Raw genomic sequence first — 25237 nt, forward strand, 5'->3', positions numbered from 1 at the left:
TGCAGTTTATCGTGTCTAAATTAGTTCTTCATCACACTGTAAAAACACAACGCACATTAACATTCTCCAATTGTACAGGGTTCAAACAGTGTACGCCTGTGGTAAAACAGTCCTTCACCCCTCACTCCCACCCCCTCGGCCAAGGTCGCAACTGTTAACAATTTGATCTAAGTTTAAATATATATACACATGTTTTAATGTAATATGTAAAAATGGTCACATGAATAAGATCACAAAACTTTTTGCTTGCTTTTCTTCACTTTTCATCATGTTGTGGAGATCTTCCTGCAGGTGTACTCATTCTTTTTTGATAGCTACATAGCATTTCATAATGTGACTGTATCATCAATTACTTATTTATTTAGGCTAAATTTTTTCTCTTTCACAAATAGCACAAAAAATCTTCTTAAAAAACTTTATTTTAGAGGGCAAGAGAGAGTGAGTGTGCACGTGCACAGTGGGGAGGGGCAGAGGGAGAGAGAATCTTAAGCACAGAGTCCGATGTGGGGCTCAATCTCATGACCCTGGAATCATGACCCTGAGCCAAAACCAAGAGTCGGATGCTTAACTGACTGCACCACTCAGGCGCCCCCAAAAATCTTTGTATATAAATATGAATCATGTTATAAGTTTAATTTTTAGAGGTAGGATTGCTGAATAAAAGCAAACATATCCTTAAGATTTGGGTGGCTACTGTTAAATTGCTTGCTGCAAAAGACTAACAACTTAGCCTCTTCAGAGTATTCAGGAGAGCCCATTTATGACAACTTTGACAATAAGGAGTATTATAAATCTCTTAAGTTTTGCCAATTTGACAGGCAAAAATGAGTTTTATCGGCAAAGATGAAGGTCTTTGTTATTTTGTGTTGGAATTTCGGCATTCCTATTGATTTTTAGATAGTCTTTGCATGTTATGGATACCAACTCTGTGTTACATGTTTATAAAACATTATCTGTGAATAGTCAGAGAATGACCATATGACCCAGCAAGTCCACTGCTGGCTATGTGCCTCAAAGAATTGAAAGCCAATGTGCACAGTAGTCTTTTTATTTTTTTAATTTTTTATTGTTATGTTAATCACCATATATTACATAATTTGGTTTGGTGTAGTGTTCCATGATTCATTGTTTGTTCATAACACCCAGTGCTCCATGCAGAACGTGCCCTCTTTAATACCCATCACCAGGCTAACCCATCCCCCCACCCTCCTCCCCTCTAGAACCCTCAGTTTGTTTCTCAGAGTCCATCGTCTCTCATGATTCGTCTCCCCCTCCGATTTCCCCCCTTCATTCTTCCCCTCCTGCTATCTTCTTCTTTTTCTTTTTTCTTAAAATATGTTGCGTTATTTGTTTCAGAAGTACAGATCTGTGATTCAACAGTCTTGCACAATTCACAGCGCTCACCGTAGCACATACCCTCCCCACTGTCTATCACCCAGCCACCCCATCCCTCCCACCCCCGACCACTCCAGCAACCCTCAGTTTGTTCCTGAGATTAAGAATTCCTCATATCAGTGAGGTCATAGGATACATGTCTTTCTCTGATTGACTTATTTCACTCAGCATAACACCCTCCGGTTCCATCCACGTCGTTGCAAATGGCAAGATCTCATTCCTTTTGATGGCTGCATAATATTCCATTGTGTATCTATACCACCTCTTCTTTATCCATTCATCTGTCGATGGACATCTTGGCTCTTTCCACAGCTTGGCTATTGTGGACATTGCTGCTATAAACATTGGGGTGCATGTACCCCTTCGGGTCCCTACATTTGTATCTTTGGGGTAAATACCCAGTAGTGCAATTGCTGGATCGAATGGTAGCTCTAATTTCAACTGTTTGAGGAACCTCCATACTGTTTTCCAGAGTGGCTGCACCAGCTTGCATTCCCACCAACAGTGTAGGAGGGTTCCCCTTTCTCCGCATCCCCGCCAACATGTGTCGTTTCCTGACTTGTTAATTTTAGCCATTCTGACGGGTGTGAGGTGGTATCTCATTGAGGTTTTGATTTGGATTTCCCTGATGCCGAGCGATGTGGAGCACTTTTTCATGTGCCTGTTGGCCATTTGGATGTCTTCTTTGGAAAAATGTCTGTTCATGTCTTCTGCCCATTTCTTGATTGGATTATTTGTTCTTTGGGTGTTGAGTTTGATAAGTTCTTTATAGATTTTGGATACTAGCCCTTTATCTGATATGTCATTTGCAAATATTTTCTCCCATTCTGTCGGTTGTCTTTTGGTTTTGTGGACTGTTTCTTTTGCTGTGCAAAAGCTTTTTATCTTGATGAAATCCCAATAGTTCATTTTTGCCCTGGCTTCCCGTGCCTTTGGTGATGTTTCTAGGAAGAAGTTGCTGCGGCTGAGGTCGAAGAGGTTGCTACCTGTGTTCTCCTTTAGGATTTTGATGGACTCCTGTCTCACGTTTAGTTCTTTCAACCTTTTGGAGTCTATTTTTGTGTGTGGTGTAAGGAAATGGTCCAGTTTCATTCTTCTGCATGTGGCTGTCCAATGTTCCCAACACCATTTGTTGAAGAGACTGTCTTTTTTCCACTGGACATTCTTTCCTGCTTTGTCAAAGATAAGTTGACCATAGAGTTGAGGGTCCATTTCTGGGCTCTCGATTCTGTTCCATTGATCTATGTGTCTGTTTTTGTGCCAGTACCATACTGTCTTGATGATGACAGCTTTGGAATATAGCTGGAAGTCCGGAATTGTGATGACGCCAGCTTTGCTTTTCTTTTTCAACATTCCTCTGGCTATTCGGGGTCTCTTCTGGTTCCATACAAATTTTAGGATTATTTGTTCCATTTCTTTGAAAAAAGTGGATGGTATTTTGATGGGGATTGCATTGAATGTGTAGATTGCTCTAGGTAGCATTGACATCTTCACAATGTTGGTTCTCCCAATCCATGAGCATGGAACGTTTTTCCATTTCTTTGTGTCTTCCTCAATTTCTTTCCTGAGTATTTTATAGTTTTCTGAGTACAGATCCTTTGCCTCTTTGGTTAAATTTATTCCTAGGTATCTTATGGTTTTGGGTGCAATTGTGAATGGGATCGACTCCTTGATTTGTCTCTCTTCTGTCTTGTTGTTGGTGTATAGGAATGCCACTGATTTCTGTGCATTGATTTTATATCCTGCTACTTGACTGAATTCCTGTATGAGTTCTAGCAGTTTTGGGGTGGAGTCTTTTGGGTTTTCCACATACAGTATCATATCATCTGCAAAGAGTGAGAGTTTGACTTCCTCTTTGCCGATTTGGATGCCTTTGATTTCTTTTTGTTGTCTGATTGCTGTGGCTAGGGCTTCTAATACTATGTTGAATAGCAGTGGTGAGAGTGGACATCTTTGCCGCGTTCCTGACCTTAGGGGAAAAGCTCTCAGCTTTTCCCCATTGAGAATGATATTTGCTGTAGGTTTTTCATAGATGGCTTTTATGATATTGAGGTATGTACCCTCTATCCCTATACTCTGAAGAGTTTTGATCAAGAAAGGATGCTGTACTTTGTCAAATGCTTTTTCTGCATCTATTGAGAGGATCATAGGATTCTTGTTCTTTCTTTTGTTAATGTATTGTATCACGTTGATTGATTTGCGGATGTTGAACCAGCCTTGCAGCCCAGGGATAAATCCCACTTGGTCGTGGTGAATAATCCTTTTAATGTACTGTTGGATCCTATTGGCTAGTATTTTGGTGAGAATTTTTCATCCATGTTCATCAAGGATATTGGTCTGTAATTCTCCTTTTTGATGGGATCTTTGTCTGGTTTTGGGATCAAGGTAATGGTGGCCTCATAAAATGAATTTGGAAGTTTTCCTTCCATTTCTATTTTTTGGAACAGTTTCAGGAGAATAGGTATTAATTCTTCTTTAAATGTCTGATAGAATTCCCCTGGGAAGCCATCTGGCCCTGGGCTTTTGTTTCTTGGGAGATTTTTGATGACTGCTTCAATTTCCTTAGTGGTTATAGGTCTGTTCAGGTTTTCTATTTCTTCCTGGTTCTGTTTTGGTAGTTGATACATCTCTAGGAATGCACCCACTTCTTCCAGGTTATCTAATTTGCTGGCATAGAGTTGCTCATAATATGTTCTTATAATTGTTTGTATTTCTTTGGTGTTGGTTGTGATCATTCCTCTTTCATTCATGATTTTGTGGATTTGGGTCATTTCTCTTTTCTTTTTGATCAGTCTGGCCAGGGGTTTATCAATCTTGTTAATTCTTTCAAAGAACCAGCTCCTAGTTTCGTGGATCTGTTCTACTGTTCTTTTGGTTTCTAGTTCATTGATTTCTGCTCTGATCTTTATTATTTCTCTTCTCCTGCTGGGTTTAGGCTTTATTTGCTGTTATTTCTCCAGCTCCTTTAGGTGTAGGGTCAGGTTGTGTATTTGAGACCTTTCTTGTTTCTTGAGAAAGGCTTGTATTGCTATATACTTTCCTCTCAGGACTGCCTTTGCTGTATCCCAAAGATTTTGGACAGTTGTGTTTTCATTTTCATTGGTTTCCATGTGCACAGTAGTCTTATTCATTCACAAAAGGTAGGAGCCAAAGGGGTGAAGGCCACCTGAGTATCCATCATCGGGTGAATGCACAAATGAAATGTGAGATATATATATATATATACACTGAAATATTATCCAGCCTTAAGAAGGAAGGAAGTTCTTGGGGTGTCTGGGTGGCTCAGTCAGTTAAGCAGGTGACTCTTTTGATTTCGGCTCAGGTCATGATCTCAGGGTCCTGGGATTGAGCCCCCTGAGAGGATTCTCTCTCCCTCTGCCCCTCCCCCCATGTTCTCTCCCTCTCTCTAAAATAAATAAATAAATCTTAAAAAAAAAAAGGAAGTGCTGAAACCTGCTGCAACATGGATGAACCTAGAGGAACGTATGGTAAATGAAATAAGGCAATCACAAAGGCCAATACTGCATTATTCCTCTTAAATGACGTACCCAGAATAATCAAATACCCTGGTGGTTACCAGGGGCTGGGGAAGGGGAGAAATGAGGAGTTACTGTTACTAATGGGGACAGAGTTTCAGTTTGAGGAGATGATAAAGTACTGGGGATGCATGGTGGGGATGGTTGCACGATGATGTGAGTGTGCTTAATGTCACTGAGCTAGATGCTTATAAACAGTTAAACTAGTAAGTTTTGTGTATATTTCACCATATTAAAAAGTGGGAAAAACATATAAATATGTTGTATTTGAATAAACAGATATAAAATACATTTAAAATATATATTAAACATTTTCTTCTGATTTGTGAACATTAGTTCTCTTCCCACTAATTTGAAAGGTTACTTTTATAATAAACTATATTTCTATATAGATAAGGATCTGTTTCTAAAAATGGACTCTTATTGGCCCATTTTTAAAATTGTCACATTGGTTTAATTATTATAGCCTTAGAATATACTTGATAGTTGACAGTACAGGGCCATAGTTTTTGTTGTTTTTTGAATGTTTTCAATCTTGAAATATTTGTTTCATGTGAATTTTAAAATCAGCTCATCAGCTTCTATCTTGAAAATTATTGTCGGAATTGCACTGAATTTACAGATAAGTCTATCTGGTGAGATATAGCCTAGTACCCAGGGAATTTTGATTAATCACACTTTTCTTCGTTTTCTGAATATAGCATAATCAATTTTTATTATTAAAAATTACTTTTATTGATAAAGTGTTTTGTAATTGCTTATGCTTAAAATCCTTCTCTAATTGTTCTACAGTTTTCTACATACAGTACTTCATCAGTAGTAGTAATTTAAAAACTGCGCTCTTGCATGCTACAAGCTAATAAGTATTCCCTACTATCTTGTCTATTAGCTATTTATTAATTTTGTCTTTACTGAGAAAATGATTTAATTTTTATAAAGAATAGATGGATTTTTGGCTCTCCAACAAATAGAATGATAATTCGAATGTATGGTATGTTTTTCTCTTAAACAAATACTTGTGTTTGGATTTTCAAGGGTAGCTCTGTCAAGAAACTATTTCTTGAAGCAATCTAATTATTTTAACCTGATTTTCCTGGTGAACAGATTTTCATACTCACAAGGAAAAAGCAGTCTTTGTAGAAGCAAAAAAGGAAGCTAATGTTAAATGAACATCAAACCCCGAGAGGAGGACCACAGTATCACTGTATTGGTGTTGCAGATATATTTGTTTGTTTCCAAATACCACTTTGGAACTTTCCATATGTCACTTACTGTAAAATTTCCCTGGTTATGGCATTTTATGAAATCCTCAGTGCTTCCTAGAATAAAATTCACCATCCTTGGAGAGGCATTCAGGAAGGCCCTCCCTCCTTGTAGAACTTCCCGGAAGGATGTGGCCTTCTGTCTCCCACACCAGAAATTCAACTAACTCATTAATTTGCTTGGCAAATTAATCCTTTGGTTTCAACAAAGTGGGACTATGTCAGCTGGTGGATTTGGTGACTTTTGCTTTCTGTAGGCCACTATGTCTCTGTCTGTCTCTCACACACACTTACACACTCACATTCCTACACCCACACTCATGCTTTCCTCCCCTTCTCTTTGCACTGTATTAACCTCATTTTTCACTGTGGCTTTGACATTAGTCGTTTACGTATCTGAGTCCATCTCTACGCTGCTCCTTCCACCCTCTCGTAAGCTTCTGGAGGGCGGACAGCGTGTCTCCCTTGACTCTTGTGTATCCTCAGCATCCAGCAGTGTGCCTGGCACCTCCAGAAAGTGAGCAAAAAATACTTGTGGAGCCAATGAAGTCAAGGACAGCTGCTCAGGTAACGCACACATTGCTTTCTGGTTCCTTTGGGGAGGAAGAAGGCCAGATTCATGGTTTCTTTCATAATAAAACGATTCCTGACATAGATAGCCCTTCCCCTATGTCTTTCCTAGAATGCTAATTTGACATTTGTGCAAAAGGTAAATCGGTGTGTCTGGCCGTAGTGGGGAGGGAGTTGTCACTCCTGATGGATGACAATGCACCGGAGTCTGATCCCTGGCAACCTGTGGCATTTCCCATCTGTGCTTAATATCACTCCGTGTCTGTTCGGAACGTGGAACTGTCCCAATGTTCTGAATGGAGACATTTTTAAAGGAAGAGCTTGTTGTTACCAACTCACGCCAGAGAAAATTATTTAGACGAAAATACGGTGGCTGAAGCCACAGATAGACACACACACGCTCTCTCTCTCTTTCTCTCGCTCTCTCTCGCTCTCTCTCCAGCACTACCTCATGTTACACTGAGGTATTCCTGGCAGACTTTCTTGCTGATGATTTTAGCCACAGTCTGAGTAATGTCTGCCCGCCTGCACGTTGTAAAGTGATCTCCCTTTATTAGATGAGGTCTTGAATGAAGGGCGGGGGTATTGTGTCTTCCTGGGTCAATATCCTCTGTCTTTCTACCACCTCTCTGCTCCCTGCGGACAGTGGGTGCGGAGGAGAAGGATGCTGTGGAAGGAAGGGGTCTGCTCAGCCACAGCCTTTTTCCATGCAAAGAAGGGCTTTTCATTGTGCCTAATGCAGTCATGTCCAGTTAACGTGGAAGAGTTTTGAGGGTTTCTTGCCCTCGCCTGTTTTTAGTAAGGCTTCTAAAATGGAGCCCTAGATAGCACAGGTGGGGAACATATAATTAATACCCACTTGGGAATGTCAGCTGTAAATGTAAATCCAGGAGTCTTAATGCATCCTGGAATCCTGCAGGTTCCGTGGAACAATTTTTTTTTTCCACGGATATAAAAACAAGTTGTAATTTATTTTTATAATAAATGACTAGATATGTTGAGAAAATAATTTCCAAATAAATGTGTCCTCATTGAACCAGAAATAGTATGTGAACTCTTCAGCTTACTATGCATTTTTGACTGGAAACCAAAAAAAAAAAAAAAAAAATCGTGTTATTTATAAAGGCTTAAGAGACTGTCAAAATAGAGTGCTCCTTATCCCTAGCGATGGTTAGCTTTTTTTTTCTTTTACGGGGTTTGTTAATTTTAAACAATGTCAGACAGGCATACACAAAGGTCTCCATCACCAGAAGCAGGTGGTAAGAATTGAGACCTGTGGTAAATTTATCACATGCTTTTAAAATGTACATATGTAATAATGTTTGGCTTGTTCTCTGAGAGTATCAGACCACTGCGAAGTTTTTATCAAAAATATTTAATAAAGCAACAAATGCAAAATACTTTTTTTTAAAAAAGATTATTTATTTATTTATTTGACAGAGAGAGACACAGCGAGAGAGGGAACACAAGCAGGGGGAGTGGTAGAGGGAGAAGCAGACTCCCTGCTGAGCAGGGAGCCCAGATGCGGGACTTGAGCCCAGGTCCCTGGGATCATGACCTGAGCCGAAGGCAGAGGCTTAACGACTGAGCCACCCAGGTGCCCCAAATCCAAAATACTTTTAAGGTTAAGAAGAAGTACAAATAATGACCATGTGAAGGAAGGGCACATTCTCTAAATGATGCTGTCCCCGCCTTATTACTGAGCATTTTATCACACAATGGGACAGCTGTGTCCCGTGGCATTGGACCAATGGTTCTGAAAGTCAGGGATGATGACAGAGTTAGGCTTACAAACGAGACACTGAAACTTCTGTTTCAAGTGTGTGTAAAAATAGGTATTTATGTACAACTATGCTTATATATGAATATAATAGTTAATGAGGCATACACAAGTAAAGGTGATAGCAAATGACTGCTTCCATAAAGGGGATCTGGGTAGCTGGGGCACCCAAACATCCTTCTGTGCTTTTTAAATTCTATATCTATTTTCTTAATTTCATAGCAATTTATAAGGAAAAAAATGTTCCAAATAGATGAGTCCAATTTCTGTCACTTAAAAAAAATCAAGCCAAATAATCAAGCTAAAAAAATAAAAAGATACAGGATTTGTGCTCTTTCCCTCTGCTCTTCTCAAATATTTGATTAGTACCTGAGCCTGGAAGGCAGTATGATGTAGGGGCACTTAATTTCCATAGATGACTGTAGAAATACCCAGTTAATTAATAAGAATCCAAGGTTATTTATTTGTATTCCCAGAGCCCAACAAATGATCAAAACCACAAAATACTATGAAATAGTTATTACTCTTTCACAGATGGGTCAAGTAAGTCTCAGCAGGTGAAACAATTTGCCCAGGGTCACAGAGCTAGTTTGCTACAGGAGGTAAATGACAGTGACATTTCTGCCCCGGAGCAGTTTAAACTAGTGAATGGTCTCCATCCTTTGTAAAAACCTATGGGTGGGACGATTTGTACTTTAGTCACAAGAAGATACAACGTTGAAACTTTCAAACACATCTTTTACCAAACGGAGTTTGTCATACTCAGAAGGCAATGCAGACGGTCCTCGGCGTGCTTCAAGCAGGTTATAAATTATAACAACTTTTTATGTCCCCAAGTATCTACTTGAAATGTACTAAAGTAGTTTCCCTAAAAATGACTCTTGTAAAGTCAGGTTTTTAAGAGTGGTAAACCATTTCTGGCATTTTTTTTTTAACGGATTTTTTTTTTATGTTCATAATTTTACTTTAATCTACCCCTTTGTTGCTTTTGATGTGTCTAAATTATTCATTAGTTCTATAATGGGTTTTATTTTGTTTTTTACTTTATTTTCCTAAGTCTACAATATCCCTTTTTATATATTTTTTATTATGTTATGTTAGTCACCATACATTACATCATTAGTTTTTGATGTAGTGTTCCATGATTCATTGATTGCGTATAACACCCAGGGCTCCATGCAGCACGTGCCCTCTTTAATACCCATCACCAGGCTAACCCATCCCCCCACCCCCCCTTAATGGATGTTTTTAATGATAGTTGAATTCATTAGCTTTACCTCGTTGTCTCACACAGTGCCACGATCTTAGAGACTTAAAGCCACGCTCACTACTTAATCTCACCGCTCTGAAGGCTGGGGTAGCATGGCTGGATTCCCTGTTCAAGGACTCCTAAGGCTGAGATCAACATGACAGGTACACTGCATTCTCCTCTGGAGCTCAGGGTCCTCTTCCAGGCTCCTGTGGCTGTGATGGGACGCAGCTCCCTGCCAGTGTACGACTGAGGTCCCCGCGTCCTTGCTGGTTGTGTATCAGTGGTCACTCTCAGCGCCTAGATTCCGCCTGCGTTCCTTGTCATGCGGCCCTTCTGTCTTCGAAGGCAGCGATGGAGAATCTCTCTTGAATCAAAACCTTCTCATGCTTAGAAACCCTGTCGCCAGGAAGAGCCCAATCCCTCCCAAAGGCTCACCTGATTGATTTTATCTTAATGTCACCAGATGGTCTTATCTGAAAATCAACTGACTCAGGACCTTAATCATATCTGCAAAATCCTTTCGGAGGAGTACCTTGATTATTAGTGTTCAAATTAGTGGGAGAGGGTACAGATACACCAAGGGTGGGAATCTTGGGGCTGTCTCCGAATTCAGCCCCCCATAACTGATGAGGAGGCTGAATGTTGTATAAATATCACCACCACCACCACACCTCCTCCTAGCCTGTCCGCTCCGCCCCCTGCTGGGCGACTTTCCCTTCAAGAAAAAAGCAGGAGAAGCATTACCACTTTACTCATATTTACATAGGGTCCTATTTAAGTGATAACATCTTGCTTTCATCTCGCTTCATGTGAACCTTAAAAGAGCAGGTGCGAGAGAATTTAATATCCATACATAGTTGGACACTCAGGGAGATGGTATTATCTGCCTGAAGTCCCACGGCTTTCTGTATCTCCATATTCCAGGAGGAATAAGCCATATTGCAAGGTTCTGAATAGACTGCAGACTTTGATTTCTACAATACTTAAGTAGCAACATCTCTTAGTTTTATTTTTCAGAATTTTAGGAAAAATGATTTTTTTCCCCCAAACCTGTAGACCAGATATCACTGAAAATCATACACAGCCATGCTCTTCCGGTTGCTTGCAGTGTGGGAAAGAGCTCCCCGTACAGCAACAGGACCACAAGGTAAAAAGCACTTATGTATGTTTCTGGAGGAATTTTTTTTTTAAAACAGCCTATGATTTATTAAGTAAATGCAATAAACGGAAGCTAATTTTGAAGTTTAATGGAGGCAACATTCCGTTTGCTGTTTTCATGTTCTATGTGGTTAACACAGATGTGGATCTGTTTCAGGGCTTTGAGCTTTTATCTTGCATAAGGTGTGACCACACTCATGGGCACCAGAATGTGGTTTAGGCGATAATGTTGAAGCCACATCCAGTCTGATGTAAAATTAACTGAAAATGCTTCAAGCTTCTGTTCATCACCAAGTTTGTGGCCATCTTTAGAGGACCATCTAGACTCCCTTTGAACTCTTTCTTGTCAAAATTTTAAACTCAGCTGGAGTTCATGGATGGATGTTGCCCCTAAGAACAGACTGATAATTTCAAAATGTGAGTCACAGGGAAAGCAGAATTCTCTAGAATCCTTGAACGTAGAAGAGTGCTCTGGACCCTAGGTAGCTTCCACTGCCCCATTTACAAATGTGGAAAGTGGATCCCTCGGAGGTTTAGGGATTTGCCCAAGAGCACACAGCTTGGGAAGTGATAGAACTGAGACATAAGTATAGATCTTTAGGCTCCAAGTCCAATACTCAGCTCAGTAGTTGCATCCCTTGACGGAAAATGCATCCCAAGCAGTTTTCTGCAAGTACTGTCATTTTGCAACCAAGAGAAGTGTTTGGATATAAAGTATTGGGATTAGAGAGGTGGTTTCAATCCCTTCCTCCCTTCCCACCCATGCCAACCATTCCAAAAGCTCGGACCTCTATCCTTCATTCTCAGTTGCCCCAACCTATCTTCTGCTGCCATACATGGGACCTCACTCCAACCACCAGCCGATGACTGCTCTCTTTGCACTGGATCCTTGTAACGTGTACTAACGTGTAACGTGTACTAACGTGTAACGTGTAACGTGTACTAAGGTCAATGTTGCTCCAGGGGTGGGGCCATGGGAATGGTTCATCTGCTCAGCAGTGAATGCAGCAATTGCTCGAAATTAGACCAATGAAATATTCTTGGGAGGAGGAGTATTTTATCACTGACATTGTTGAGAACTTGTGGCATATAGTGATAACAAAAAGCAAACTTTTAGTTTAAATTTTTTAAAATAGACCCTGTCCTCCCATTACTTCCCATGACACTGACCCAGATTAAAGGACAGGAATCCCCCATGAGCTACTCACATCTCTAAGGCTTCAGGTTCTTTATAAAGTGTTCCCTTTTGGTGGGGGTACAGAGGCAATGCACCATAACAACGTTTTGGAAGTACATGTACTTAAAAACAAACAAACAAACATTTGAGGGGCTCCTGGGTGGCTCAGTCGGTTAAGCCTCTGCCTTTGGCTCAGGTCATGATCTCAGGGTCCTGGGATCGAGCCCCACATCGGGCTCCCTGCTCAGCGGGAAGCCTGCTTCTCCCTCTCCCTCTGCCCTTCTCTGCCTAGTTGTGCTCTCTCTCTCTCTCAAATAAATAAATCTTTAAAAAATGAATAAAATTTTAAATTGTGTATGAAATGTAGAGTAGATCCCCAAGTATCACAAGGAAAGCAATTTTGGTAAATAGATTGCTGAGAAGCCAGAATCTTAGAGCTTTATCTGGGTTCATATGGGGTTTTAAATTTAGTGTGTTTCCATTAGCAAAAAACTTTTAGTTCTGCTTGTCAATGGGCTCATAGAGAATGGACATTTTAATACATTTCAGGCTGAAGCAGTGCTGAGCAGGGATTAAGACAGCCTAGGTCAGATCTGGACATTGTGACCATGGACGTATTACCTAATCTGGCTAAGCATCAGTTTCTCCACCTATAAAATGGGAACAAATAATAGTACCTACCTTATAGAGTCCTTATGGGCATTAAACTCAGTTGCATAAAGGACTTAGCCCTGTGCTGGCAAATATTAAACATTCAATAAATGTTTATCATCACTTTTGTCATTATCCAGTGGCCAAAAGATTGTAAGTTTTTAATTCTTAAAAATGTTGTACTCAGATACAAAATTCGGCATATTTTCTTTATTTCTTTCAAATGAGGAACATGGAAACACTGGTATGGGTCTTTAAGGACATGACCTCACCTCATTGTGGTTAAGATTTTTATTTAGCTAATTTCTCCAAGGGCACTAGATGGCGACCTTCTCCTTTAAGAAAAAGAGGAAACGGCACAAAATAAAACTAAGGTTTCATTAATACTTTCTTGGTTTGATAGTTGAAACTTACTGCTGCAGATTTAAAAGCGAACAATACAGAGTAAAGCCACGTCTTTGAATACTAAAGGTTGTCAGAATCATAGAATTTCTAGATTTTCTGGTGTCAGGCTAGGAGCAGCATGTTAGGGAAAACATTCTGTGTGGGCATTGGGAATCCTGGATTCACACTTACTAACTTAGGTGACCTTGGACCTTACCTTTCAAGCTCTAATTTTTTTCCTTTATAACGTGAGGTGATTTGGTTAGATGATCTTCAACGTTGTTTCCAGCTCTGAAATGCTATGATTTTTAATAATTCAGTTTACTCTTCTACCAGCTCTTTGTGAAGTGTTCCTTTCGCTCTAATTAAATATTTGTTAAGCCAATGGACAAGATTTAATGTCACTCGGTGTCAACATTACTTAAGTTAAAACTGATATATTAAAAAATAAGATTAATTTTGGAAGATAGGGATGCAGTTAGGGTTCTGAGGTGTGTGTGTGTGTGTGTGTGTGTGTGTGTGTGTGTGTGTGTGAAATCTTGGTCTAAATGTTCCTTTTTAAAAAAAATGAGAAACGTTTGAATATCTGCATTTAAGATAGTGTAAAACTTGAAAGAACCTGTCCAAGAGTCATTTTAAAACTATTTCTATCTCTTCCATAAAGTTGAGCCTCTGCTAGAGTTTTGAATGTGATAAAGTTTTTTCTAATGCATTATTTTTAAAAGGCCGACTGTTTTGAGTGTTCCTAAGAGGATTACAGCAGTTTAGATTGCTCATAGATGGAAGCAACAAAATAGTAACTATCAATGAGACCAAGAACTCCTTCTCAAATCTGAGTAAATAAAGCCAGCCTTGAGCATCTGGTGTGATTAAGAAATTCAGATGTGGTTTGGAATGTTTTAATTTAAAATAATCAGATGAGTAGAACTGACAGTAAATAATAAAGAAATCTCCAGAATAAAATATATTTTAGGATTTATTTATAAACCAAAGTATATGCCTGCTTTTCCTTAGGTGTTTCAGGCAAGGTAGAAAGATTTTTTTTAATATATATATATTTAAGATTTTATTTATTTATTTGACAGAGAGAGACAGAGAGAGGGAACACAAGCAGGGGGATTGGGAGAGGGAGAAGCAGGCTTCCAGCTGAGCAGGGAGCACGATGGGGGCCGATCCCAGGACCCTGGGACCATGACCTGAGCCGAAGGCAGACGCTTAAAGACTGAGCCACCCAGGCGCCCCCCCCCTTTTTCTTAATAAGTAGCCAGTGGTTGTACATTGATCTTTCTTTTAAAGGGAAGTTACTGTTTCAGAGAAAGTCCTTTGGTATCTTAGTCTGCATCTATTTTTTTCCTTTAAAAAAAGATTTACTATTCTGTTGATCATTACCTGGAGACATGCTTCTCCCACAGTCACAGATAAACTCATACAATGATTTATGTGATGAAAATGCTCTCTGTGACACACACAATAGATAAGAAAAGTAAATTTTAGGCATTAGTAAATACTCAGGCTCAAAGAGGTAAAACAATCCCTTTAGCAGAGGCTGAGGGGGTGGATGCACAGGTAAGGGAAAAACACAGATTACAGATGCAATTTTTCCCCCCAAAATTGGCGCTGGTAGGGGCGAGCCGTGGAAGACGATGTCGTAATATAATCTGGATGCTCACATACACATTTTAACTGTACCAGATGAAATAAAATCCAGGCTCTAAGAAGTTTACAACAGAATGGCCTTCCCCCCCACCCCGCCAAACATTTGGCTCATTACCATATGCATACTCATTCCACTTTCCTACCAACGGTTCACTATTTCCAGTAAAATTTTATGCCGAAAAAAGTTGGAATTGCTATTGCCCTGTCATTCTTATTCCCTGGGGTCACAAGCACAGGGCTGCACAGTAAGAGAAATACACGCACACACAAACACACACACACCCTCCTACCTTATCCAGAGCAGAAGAGAAGTAAATAGTGAAAACGAAGATGAGTTTATGCAGGTTCCTGACTCAAAGGCAGCCTAATATTTATGAAATATCTCACACTGTCTCTCACACACACCCCACCAAGTCTTTAGGCTCCAGTTACAAGCGCTGCGTCATCTGCCAGATCACATGGTAATTGTTGCTATTTCAAGGATCAAGTGGCATAAAGCTCCCCCCACCCCACCCCTTCCCTTTGGTACCATATAGCGTGGAAGAGTGATTACTGTGTGATGGGGTGAGACCCGGCTCTCTGGTCCAACCCTCCAGCTGGAAGCCAGGCTGTCGGTGGGGTGGCGCGCGCGGGGTTCTCACGGAGCGACCGGGAAAGGGGACGGGGGAGGGGGGGTCTCAGGGGAGGCCGGGCAGCTCTAATTGGTTTCTCAATGAAAGATAATCACCTAGTCCCCCGAGAGGCTGGGGATTAGCACTCTGCCTCTCCTCTCCACCGCTTTTAGACGTCTCATCCTCCCCTCGGAGCTTTTAGTCCACTCCGCAGAAGGCGCTCGCAGACAGCGGCTCCCCGCGCCCGCCGGCCGCTCCGGGGGCAGCGCTGCCGCGCGCGCTCGCACTCGGCGCCCCCCTCGGCTCCCTCGCCGCGCTCGCCTCCCCCGGCCGGCGTCCGGCCGCGCCCGAGGAAAGTTTCGCGGAGGGGCTCCGGGCGAAAATGAGCGAGCTGGAGGAAGACTTTGCCAAGATTCTCATGCTCAAGGAGGAGAGGATCAAGGAGCTGGAGAAGCGGCTGTCGGAGAAGGAGGAGGAGATCCAGGAGCTGAAGAGGAAGCTGCACAAATGCCAGTCGGTGCTGCCCGCGCCCTCGCCGCACATCGGGCCGCGCACCACCCGGGCGCAGGGCATCTCGGCCGAGCCGCAGACCTACCGCTCCTTCCACGACCTCCGACAGGCGTTCCGGAAGTTCACCAAGTCTGAGAGGTAGGCGCGGGCCGGGCGCGGCGGCCCGGAGCCCAGGCCCCGCTCGGGAGTGGGGGCGCGCGCGCGCGGGGGGGGGAGCGGGGGGGGCGGGGGGGTGCTGGCGCCGCGGGGCGCCCCCTGCTCGCCGCCGAGCGGAGTGGGGTGCCCCCGCGGCCCGGGGCCTGGGAAGGGTTTAGTTTTGTTCCCGCCCGTCACGTGCCGCGCCGGGCTCTGCCGGGCTGGGAAAGGCGAGCTCCTCGGGGAGACGCGCCCCGGTGGCGTGGGGGTGGGGAGGAGACGGAAAGTTTGCTCGCGCCGCTAACTCGGCGGCCCCGCACTCGGCTGCGGTCGCGCCGCTCTCCCTCCGTGCAGCGCGGCGGGGACGGCCTCGCCCGGACGGAGCCGCGCGCGCGTCCCGGGGCCGCAGAGCTCCCCGAGGCGACCCCAGACCCAGGCCGCGGTTCGTGCGCCGTGGGGCCGCGCCGGCGTCCCGGGGGAGGGGCGGCGGAGGCCGGACGGGGTCGGGTTCGGCGGAGGGACTGGACTCGCCGCAGCCCTGCGGAGACGGTGCAGGGGCGTGGGGAGGCGGGACGGGGGGCGCGTCTCGGCTGCCGGGATCCGGCCTCCGGGGTGGGGAGACCGGGAGAGGTTTATTCACAGGGTCACTTTCCAGGCAGCTGTGATGTCAGCAAGAAATTGCAAAGAAACCCCATTTTCTGGACCTTCCCAGAAGGGCCACACCTGGGGCTGCCCTGGGCTTGGAGGCGGCTCGGTGACCTTGTGCCTGGAGCAGGTTTGGGGGCTACCGGCCAGCCGTGTCCCAGGGTGGATAAGGCTGCCTCCCGCGGAAGCTTTTCCGTGGAAAAGTTGGGGTGAAGGGGGAGGGGGGCTGCTTCCCTGGGCGCCTCCAGGCTCCTTCTTTTCCTCTCCCGGACACTCGGAGAATCCAGTCCGGCCCGTTCAAAGTTGAGTGTCGCGCGGTGGCGGCGTGCAGAGGAGGCCGGGCGACTTTGGCCACAAGTGGGAAGCTCTTGCACCCCCCTCGCCGCCTTCACCGGAGAGGGCTGATCGATTGGCTGCCGCATTAACGCGCCTCTGGACATTAGCGAGAGGAAGTGCAGACTCCAGAGCCCATTACTGGCTTTTAGTCTCTGGAAGCGCACCGCCGAAAGTGCATTTCGCAGGATATTGAATATTCCATTAGGCGTGCCTTCATGCCCACCTCCCTCTTACCCCCTTTCCTCTTCTTAGATCACTTGGTGTCTGAGTTTGGGGCTCTCAGGGGACTCCTCACTTGAGTCCCTCTCCCTTAGCTCTCTGACTTGGAGGCCAGCACTTCTAAAGGGCATGTGTTCTTGTCCAGCGTCCATCCAGGCCGCCCCCACGGCCCCCCACTCTGCCTCTGCACCCCTTCCTTGTCTGTCTCCCCCGTGCATTAATTAGTGTTCCTGTGTGGTGGGGGAGGGGAGCGCCGGAGGCTGGGCAGGGAGGGGTGAGGAGCTGTTAGAAGAGCGCCGGGAGCTGGGAGTGGGCCGGGGAGAAAAACAGGAACCGGCCAGAAAGGATTCGCCTCTGGACCGTTGGGCCCGTTCTGAACCGACGTCTAGGGAGACAGTTTTCAGATCCCTGAGGGACACTCCGCTTGCGCAGGGACACTGCACATGGCACCTTTTGGCCCAGCCCGCCTCGAAAGCCCCTACCCGGCGGAACGATGGCATCCTTCCTGCTGCCAGGCCCAGACTGCAGCCGCCGCCCCTCTCTGGCCTTGCCCTCGGTGGGGAAGCGGCTGCCCCCGGGGCTTGCCTGAGGCCCCGGGGCTGGGCTGAGGCTCGGGCGGCGCGGGGCTGCGCATTCCGCGGCCGCTGCCCTGCCCCTCGCTCGGCAGCTGGAATCAATCTGCCCACCTCCTTAAGGAGCCCCTTCATCAGCGGTCACCCGGCAGCTGCTCGCCTCCGGGGCCGACGGGCCGGCCGGGGCTTTATCGCATTTTTGGAATTTCAGATCCCTGGGTCTGGGCTGTGCCCCTACAGACTAGCCAGGCGTCCTCCGCGGCACGGGGGCGGTTTCACCAGGCTCTGCAAGGGCCCGGGAGGAAACTCTCCGCACCCCGCTTCCACTCTCACTGGGGAGCTGGCGCTCAGAGGCGCTTTTATTCTCCTGGGCGAGCCGATTTCTCTAGGAATGAGAGGACGGTTTGTAGGCGCTTGAAGGAAATGGCTGGCCTGTCCTTCGCACACGTCGTGCTCCCTTTCCTACCACCCCGCCCGGCCCCCAGCGCTTTGGTGTTAGGGGTAGGAGCCTTCAGCCTCTGCGTGGATCGGGCGAAGTAGAGGTCATCGCACTTTTGTGTCTAAAGCAAGAGAGTGGAGCCCTTTTCCTGCTTCCTCTCTGCTCTGCTTTACGCTGGGATTGAGGGTCAACTTTTCCCCGCTCAACACTTAGTTTTTTTTTTTTATACTTTCAAATGGGAGCCTGGGGTGTATTTTCGGCAAGCTGACTCATTAGAGTTTAAAGAATTTTGACAGGTATAATATATGGGGAGAGTAACCTCTGGAATCAGGTACTCATCCTAGCCCTTAAAGAGACAATAGCAATTTAATTATTGGTCAGACACTTCAGTCTGGTCAAGGAAGGAAATCATTTAAAAAGTATTTCTCAGAGCCAACCTTTAACAGCAAACAAGAGGCTCTCAAAATAAAGTGTATTTTTCTATGCTTTAGATACTTCGATTTGAGGATGAGGTATTTCATCACCTCAGGCACCCTCATGCCATCCTCACGGGCTTGCTGAGGCTGAAGAGACTGCTTTACTGTGAAGCTAATGCTCATTTGCAGTTGCTATAGAATTTGAGTGATAGCTTTTCATGAGTTCATTTCAAACTTTCCTAGGACACGCGGTTTTTATATGAACAAGGCACGTACATTGAAAGTACAGGAGTCTGTCTGGTGAGCAGAATGATGAAAGAGCTTTTGCCTCCAAGCACTGTTTTAGAAAATGATGGCAATCTAAAATATTTACATAATAGGTGACAAAAATATCTTAAGCATTTATTGCAGTGGAAGGAAATGGGAGAATTCACTGTTGTAATCAAGTCAGTCCAATTAGCCAGATTTGCATGTGTCCACAGAGGGTATACGGCACAATCTCCATTAGGAATGATCTAAGTATCCAAGGAATGCTTAGATGAAAATTATACTAGGGAAAGGGAAGATCTGAGTGCTCAGCATAAGTATCAAATGTACAATATGATGATCATGTTCAAAAAGAAAACGTCCGACTTACTGCAGTCCTCATTTTCAGACCCCATAGAAATGCCCAGGAAGGATCAAGTGATTATCTTAGAAAACGGTAGCGTATTTTAGATGATGATGATGATGATGATATTTTGAATTTATAAACCACTTTCTGCCAGTTAAGTCCAAGTGTTTCACATAGTTTTCTGTGAACTCTCAATTCCCTGCATGTATAAACCCCACATCAAGAATTACCTAATATCCTGAATTCTTTCTCTGGATTTTTTACACACACACCTCAATTCCTTATTTTGGCTGCCCATTTGGCTCAGAGGACTGCAAACAGTTGTTGTTTTTAAAGTAGCTTAAGAGCAGGCTGGAATCAATATTAATCTATAACAGGGACAATAAATTGTATTCCAAAGACGTTTGAGCTATTCTTGTCACAAATCCCTTGATTCTTGATGATGTAAATTCGTCAATTGGAACTGGAACTTCCCTCCACTGGGACATGGATGCTTTGGGATGGATGCCCCAGAAAGCTCATTGCTTTTTGCATCTCTCATTCAATTCAGGTCTGGTTTAACCTTCAGACTAAATCAAGGGATTTGGCCTAATTTTGACATAAGCAACTTCAATGAAATGAGTGAGTACCAGCTGAATTCTGGGCCCAGCTTATTGACTGTTCATAGAGAAAATCCACAGTGCTTTGAAATAGCAACGGTAATAAAGAGAGCGAACTGAGTCCTGACGAAGATCTCACAGCCAGGAAATGTGAGAGACAAGTTTCAGACCCAAATCTTGAAGTTTCTAGAGCCCAAGCTCTTTTTTTTTATTATTATGTTATGTTAATCACCATACATTACATCATTAGTTTTTGATGTAGTGTTCCATGATTCGTTGTTTGCGTATAACACCCAGTGCTCCACGCAGAACGTGTCCTCTTTAATACCCATCACCAGGCTAACCCATCCCCCACCCCCCTCCCCTCTAGAACCCTCAGTTTGTTTTTCAGAGTCCATCGTATCTCATGGTTCGTCTCCCCCTCCGATTTCCCGCCTTCATTCTTCCCTTCCTGCTATCTTTTTCTTCTTCTTCTTCTTCTTCTTCTTTTTTAACATATTTTGTTAAATATTATTTGCTTACATAATAAATATGTATTATTTGTTTCAGAAGTACGGATCTGTGATTCAACAATCTTGCACAATTCACAGCACTCACCATAGCACATACCCTCCCCAATGTCTATCACCCAGCCACCCCATCCCTCCCACCCCCCACCACTCCTGCAACCCTCAGTTTGTTTCCTGAGATTAAGAATTCCTCATATCAGTGAGGTCATATGATACATGTCTTTCTCTGATTGACTTAATTCGCTCAGCATAACACCCTCCAGTTCCATCCACGTTGTGGCAAATGGCAAGATTTCATTCTTTTTGATGGCTGCATAATATTCCATTGTGTGTATATATATATATATATATATATATACACACACCACTTCTTTATCCATAGAGCCCAAGTTCTAAGCTGCAACACTGTATCACCTTGGAATTGGGCAAGTTCCATCTTAGTTACGGGTGAGTCCTTTCCAATAGAAATCAGTGGACCTGTCCTAAATTAGAAGGATCTTTGTTAAAAGAGTCTTAGAGCCGGCACTCAGCTGACCTCCTGAGAAGTGGCCAACGAGCTCTTGTATCCAGCACACACGCTTGGGTGTGCTCACGGCGCTGGGATTTCCTCAGGTGGTCCTGCTCTTGAGATTGTCATATACCAGTCTTGCCCTTTGCTTCCTTCCCACCCTTCTATGTCCTAGGCAGGCTGATGAATAGGATGGTTGTGACAGTGATCTTGGTTGCCTCCTTTGGACACCATTCATTATATATCCTTTGCCTTTTGCCTTGCAGACCGCTCATGCTAATCCCTTTGTCGCTACCAATCCTCCCATTGAAAGGAATCCATTACTAAGTGACAACATATCGATATGTTAACCGGCTATCCTTTCCAGATTAACACGGTAATCGTTTAAGAGCCTCTGGGAGAAGCCATTCATTTAGTTTGCTCAGATGAATAATATTTATGACAAGAGTTTAAGGGGAGTCAGGCTGAGGAGGACAGGGGAGGGTTTTTATGCAAGATGGCTTGTCAGCATTCTGAGGACTCACCACATGTCATTGGGAGAGGACAGATTCTAAACGTCAGCGCCTCACACTTCCTGTTGGTCAAAGTTGTACCCTGCTTTTAGTGGCGAGAAAACGGAGCAAACTATCCCTGAAGTGCCTTTTAAAGGATTGCAGAAATGGGACCTGGAAGATAGTTCAGGTTTCCTAATTTTGCATCAGGACTAGACTTGGTGAATTGATGTCTTCAACTTATCAGCTGTCTGTACTTCTTATTTAAGACTGATTCACTTTGCTTCGAGATCGGCTCAGGGTCTGGAGTCATGTACATTTTCCAGATGTATCTGTAATATACCAGGAATTCTTGCTCCATTTGAATCATTGATCTATGTATAGGTTGAAAGTTCACACTTAATCACGTATTCATTAGAAATTGGACTGACCCTCATGAGACTATTTCCAGCAGACCTGAAAAAACAAACGATGTCCTACCTTCTTCCTCTTTTTCTAAGTGCCCTCTCTCCCTACAGTGTAGGAAGGGCTGAGTGTGCATTGAAACCCTTTCTCTTGGTCAGATTTTCAGGTGATTTTGTAGTTTCTCAGAGCATGAATACTTATTTTCATTTGCCATTGAGAATGGGCTTATCAGAGTTCAGGACCCCGTCTTATCTAGGATTCTTGTAGCTCTTGGATGTTACTGTGAGTTTGGAGATAAACCAGGGATAGCATATCCTGTTTCACAAAAGTGAAAGCTCAGAAGTTTGGGAATTGTCAAAAAGGAGTCCTGACCTTGAGCCTACCTTTGTTGGTGCCACACTGTTGGGTCCCTGAAGAGGAAGGGCTGTATGTATATGGTTATGTGTGCGTATGTATGTGTGTGTGTATGTGTGTGTGTATGTGCGTGTGTGTACTTTTTGCACTTACGGTTGTTCTTATTTTGAAATTCCTCTTAGTTGGTCCAAATCAGTTTCTTGTAGAATGGAAGATTTACTTCTTGGGCTGTTATGATAAAATAGATTGTAGCACCTTGCAGTTTGTCAAATTCTTGCGCTTGGTACTGGGCACACAGCCCAAGATTGCTTCCCAGAACCAGTTCAGAGAACCAAGTTTTGTTGCTCCTTGCGGAAGTACACCTTCTCCTGGTGTACTGACGATTTTTCACTTCCTTTCCTTTGTTCTTGGGTCTGCCTGTGTTCTCTCTCTCTCTTTTGGGTCCCCTTGTTTCTCTGTTCGAGTTTAACGTCTGTAACTCCTGCCAGATCAGTTTCATGTGCAAAAGTCATAAAACAGCAAACATAGAACAGAGTTCTTGCTCAAAATGCTGCTCTAGCCTTTTAAAAACTATCATAGCTTCAAACGGTTCAGGTATTATACAATTTGAATTTCCTAAAGTTTAGTTAGGAAAAAATCTATTGTTCATATTGAAATATAAAATGCTTTAAAATATTGGCTCTATAAAAAATGGGTATTTCCAGAAACTGTATATCTTTGAAATAGACTTGTTTTATTATATGAAGACGGATGGTGGATGTAGTCGCCTTATTTTACTTAGTGTTCTTAAACAACAAATCCCTTTTTAAAAACTCTTAACCTTACTCCTCACTGCTCACTAAACATTATTGGGGGATCGCAGACTTCATTGTGCATCATGTTGCTTTTTATTCTAAACACTTCCATATTGTTTCCTATATATGAATATAATAGAAACCCATGCTACCTGGGGAAATAGTGTAGTTTTAAATTCAATCAATATAAAGTTTATGTGGACTAGAAAGTTTTAAAATACTATCTGTAATTTGTCCTATCCAGTGAACTAGTTGTGTTAGCTGTGTGTTTATCTGTTTTTAGTTTAATCCCCAAAGGTTAATCTGTTGATACCAGGAGTTGATTTGAGTTGATTCTGTTATGCATATGAATGCATCAGTAGCACTTTGTCACGCAAGGTGATAACCCGGATGTACTGGTTTCATCTGAGTGTTTATCTATTAAGCTAATCCGAGAAGACGCCTACAGGAATTACCTTGTTGGTTTAAGTTTTGCACTTGTGATGAAGAGCATCCAACTATAGTTCTTAACTTACTCTTCAGATTTGCTGCTAATTCAAACTGTTCTTCCTTTCTGGTCCAAATTAGAGAGGGTTTCGAAATGTGTTTTAATCCTTTGATGTGTCTTTATTCGAGCACTCTGATCTCAAACGCTGCAATAACGCTGCTCATAAACCTTACAGGGATCCTAAAAATACTTCTGTTTGCTGCTTACAAGTATTTGTAGGTCTGTTTATTCAACTATATGCTACTATTATTGTCTGAGGAGCAAATCTAAAGCTTTTGGGTACGTGTTAATATTTTTCTCGATGCCTCTCATTGCCCCTGTGGTATAGATAATGCTAATTTCGTGCATCACATGGCCATGAGGAACTTGGCTACAGATGCCCAAAATTCTCAAAATAGAACAGTCTTTTATATCTTAAATTGTAAACCCCTGGGTAGAAACCAGGTCTGTCAACAGTAAAAATTTCAACCAAATAAAATTCTCAGCTTCCTGTACCTTCCCCCCAACCCCCTGCTGATTTTTGGAGAAAGGGTAAATACAGCACGCATCTAGAATGTATCAAAAACAAGCAAGCAAAGCAAAACAAAACAAAACAAAAATGAACCTTCTAGAGAAAACCAGTTCCTATTTAGTTCAGTCTCCTCGAGAACAAGACCACTCTGAAATAGTCAATACGGCATCGTGCGTCTTCCTCAGGCAGGCTCCAGCTGTGGGGTCCTGACACCCAGGGCTGTGTATTTGATTAGTTGAAGGTTAAAATGAGTCAGTGATGGCTTGAAAGTCAAAATTCGTGAATTACTTGTGTCTTAGGAAATAAGAGCGTTCACAGACATCTCTCGGGAGAGCCTTTTCCTTGCATTCTGCTGGGCTTTCTGGACTGGAGGGATTACAAATATATGGCAGGAAGTTGCACATAATCCACGGGCGGTCATGTCTGTTCACAAGAGAGTGTTGCACACGGGAACGTCACCCGTCTTGTGAGTCACTGCAGAAAAAATGTCTGAGAACTTCTAATCTGAACCATGCCTCTAAAAAGTCAAAATCTTGACCCCCGTGACCTTCAAAGCTACTTACTTGTAAACAACGGTTGTTAGATTTACTCTGCTCTACTTAGCACGTCTACTGCTGAGCACCATGTCCCCAAGTGTGATGTTCCTGTTCTTGGCGGCACCAGGGATGTTTCTGGGTGGTGCACAAGGGAGTTTCTTGTATATGAACATTCAGGAATTTCACTAAGTGTTTGAGGAAAACATGTAACAAGCCCATCAAAGCCATGCTATGTGACTATTATTGCTCATGATAAGGCTAAGTTTTAAGAAAAAAGTCAAAACATATTGATGGTATATAGATGGGTATACAGAAGAAGATGGAGGAGAATTGTTTTAAAGGCACTTTTTAAAAAAATTTTATTGTTATGTTAATTACCATAATCACATCATTAGTTTTTTTAAATAATTTTTTTATTGTTATGTTAATCACCATACATTACATCATTAGTTTTTGATGTAGTGTTCCATGATTCATTGTTTGTGCATAACACCCAGTGCTCCACGCAGAACGTGCCCTCCTTAATACCCATCACCAGGCTAACCCATCCCCCCACCCCCCCTAAAGTCACTTTTTTTTTTAAAGATTTTATTTATTTATTTGAGAGAGAGAGACAGAGAGAATGAGAGAGGGAGCCCGAGCAGGGGTGAGGGGCAGAGGGAGAAGCAGACTCTCCGCTGAGCAGAGAGCATGACGTGGGGCTCGATCCCAGGACCCCGGGATCAT

General features: G+C 43.3%; 1 protein-coding gene across 1 annotated transcript in view; it reads left to right on the forward strand.

Annotated features, from left to right (window-relative positions):
• Window positions 1–15814: 15814 nt before the first annotated feature.
• The window catches only part of PRKG1 (protein kinase cGMP-dependent 1), a 1232275-nt gene continuing 1222852 nt past the window's right edge, over window positions 15815–25237 (forward strand). The window contains exon 1 of the mRNA XM_028104583.1: window positions 15815–16080. Within this exon, the coding sequence (XP_027960384.1) occupies window positions 15815–16080 (266 nt within the window). The remainder of the gene's footprint in view (window positions 16081–25237) is intronic.

This window comes from Eumetopias jubatus, unplaced genomic scaffold (assembly GCF_037043125.1).
Source record: "Eumetopias jubatus isolate StellerSeaLion01/CBP00866 unplaced genomic scaffold, mEumJub1_p1.0 scaffold_17, whole genome shotgun sequence".
NCBI lineage: Eukaryota > Metazoa > Chordata > Mammalia > Carnivora > Otariidae > Eumetopias > Eumetopias jubatus.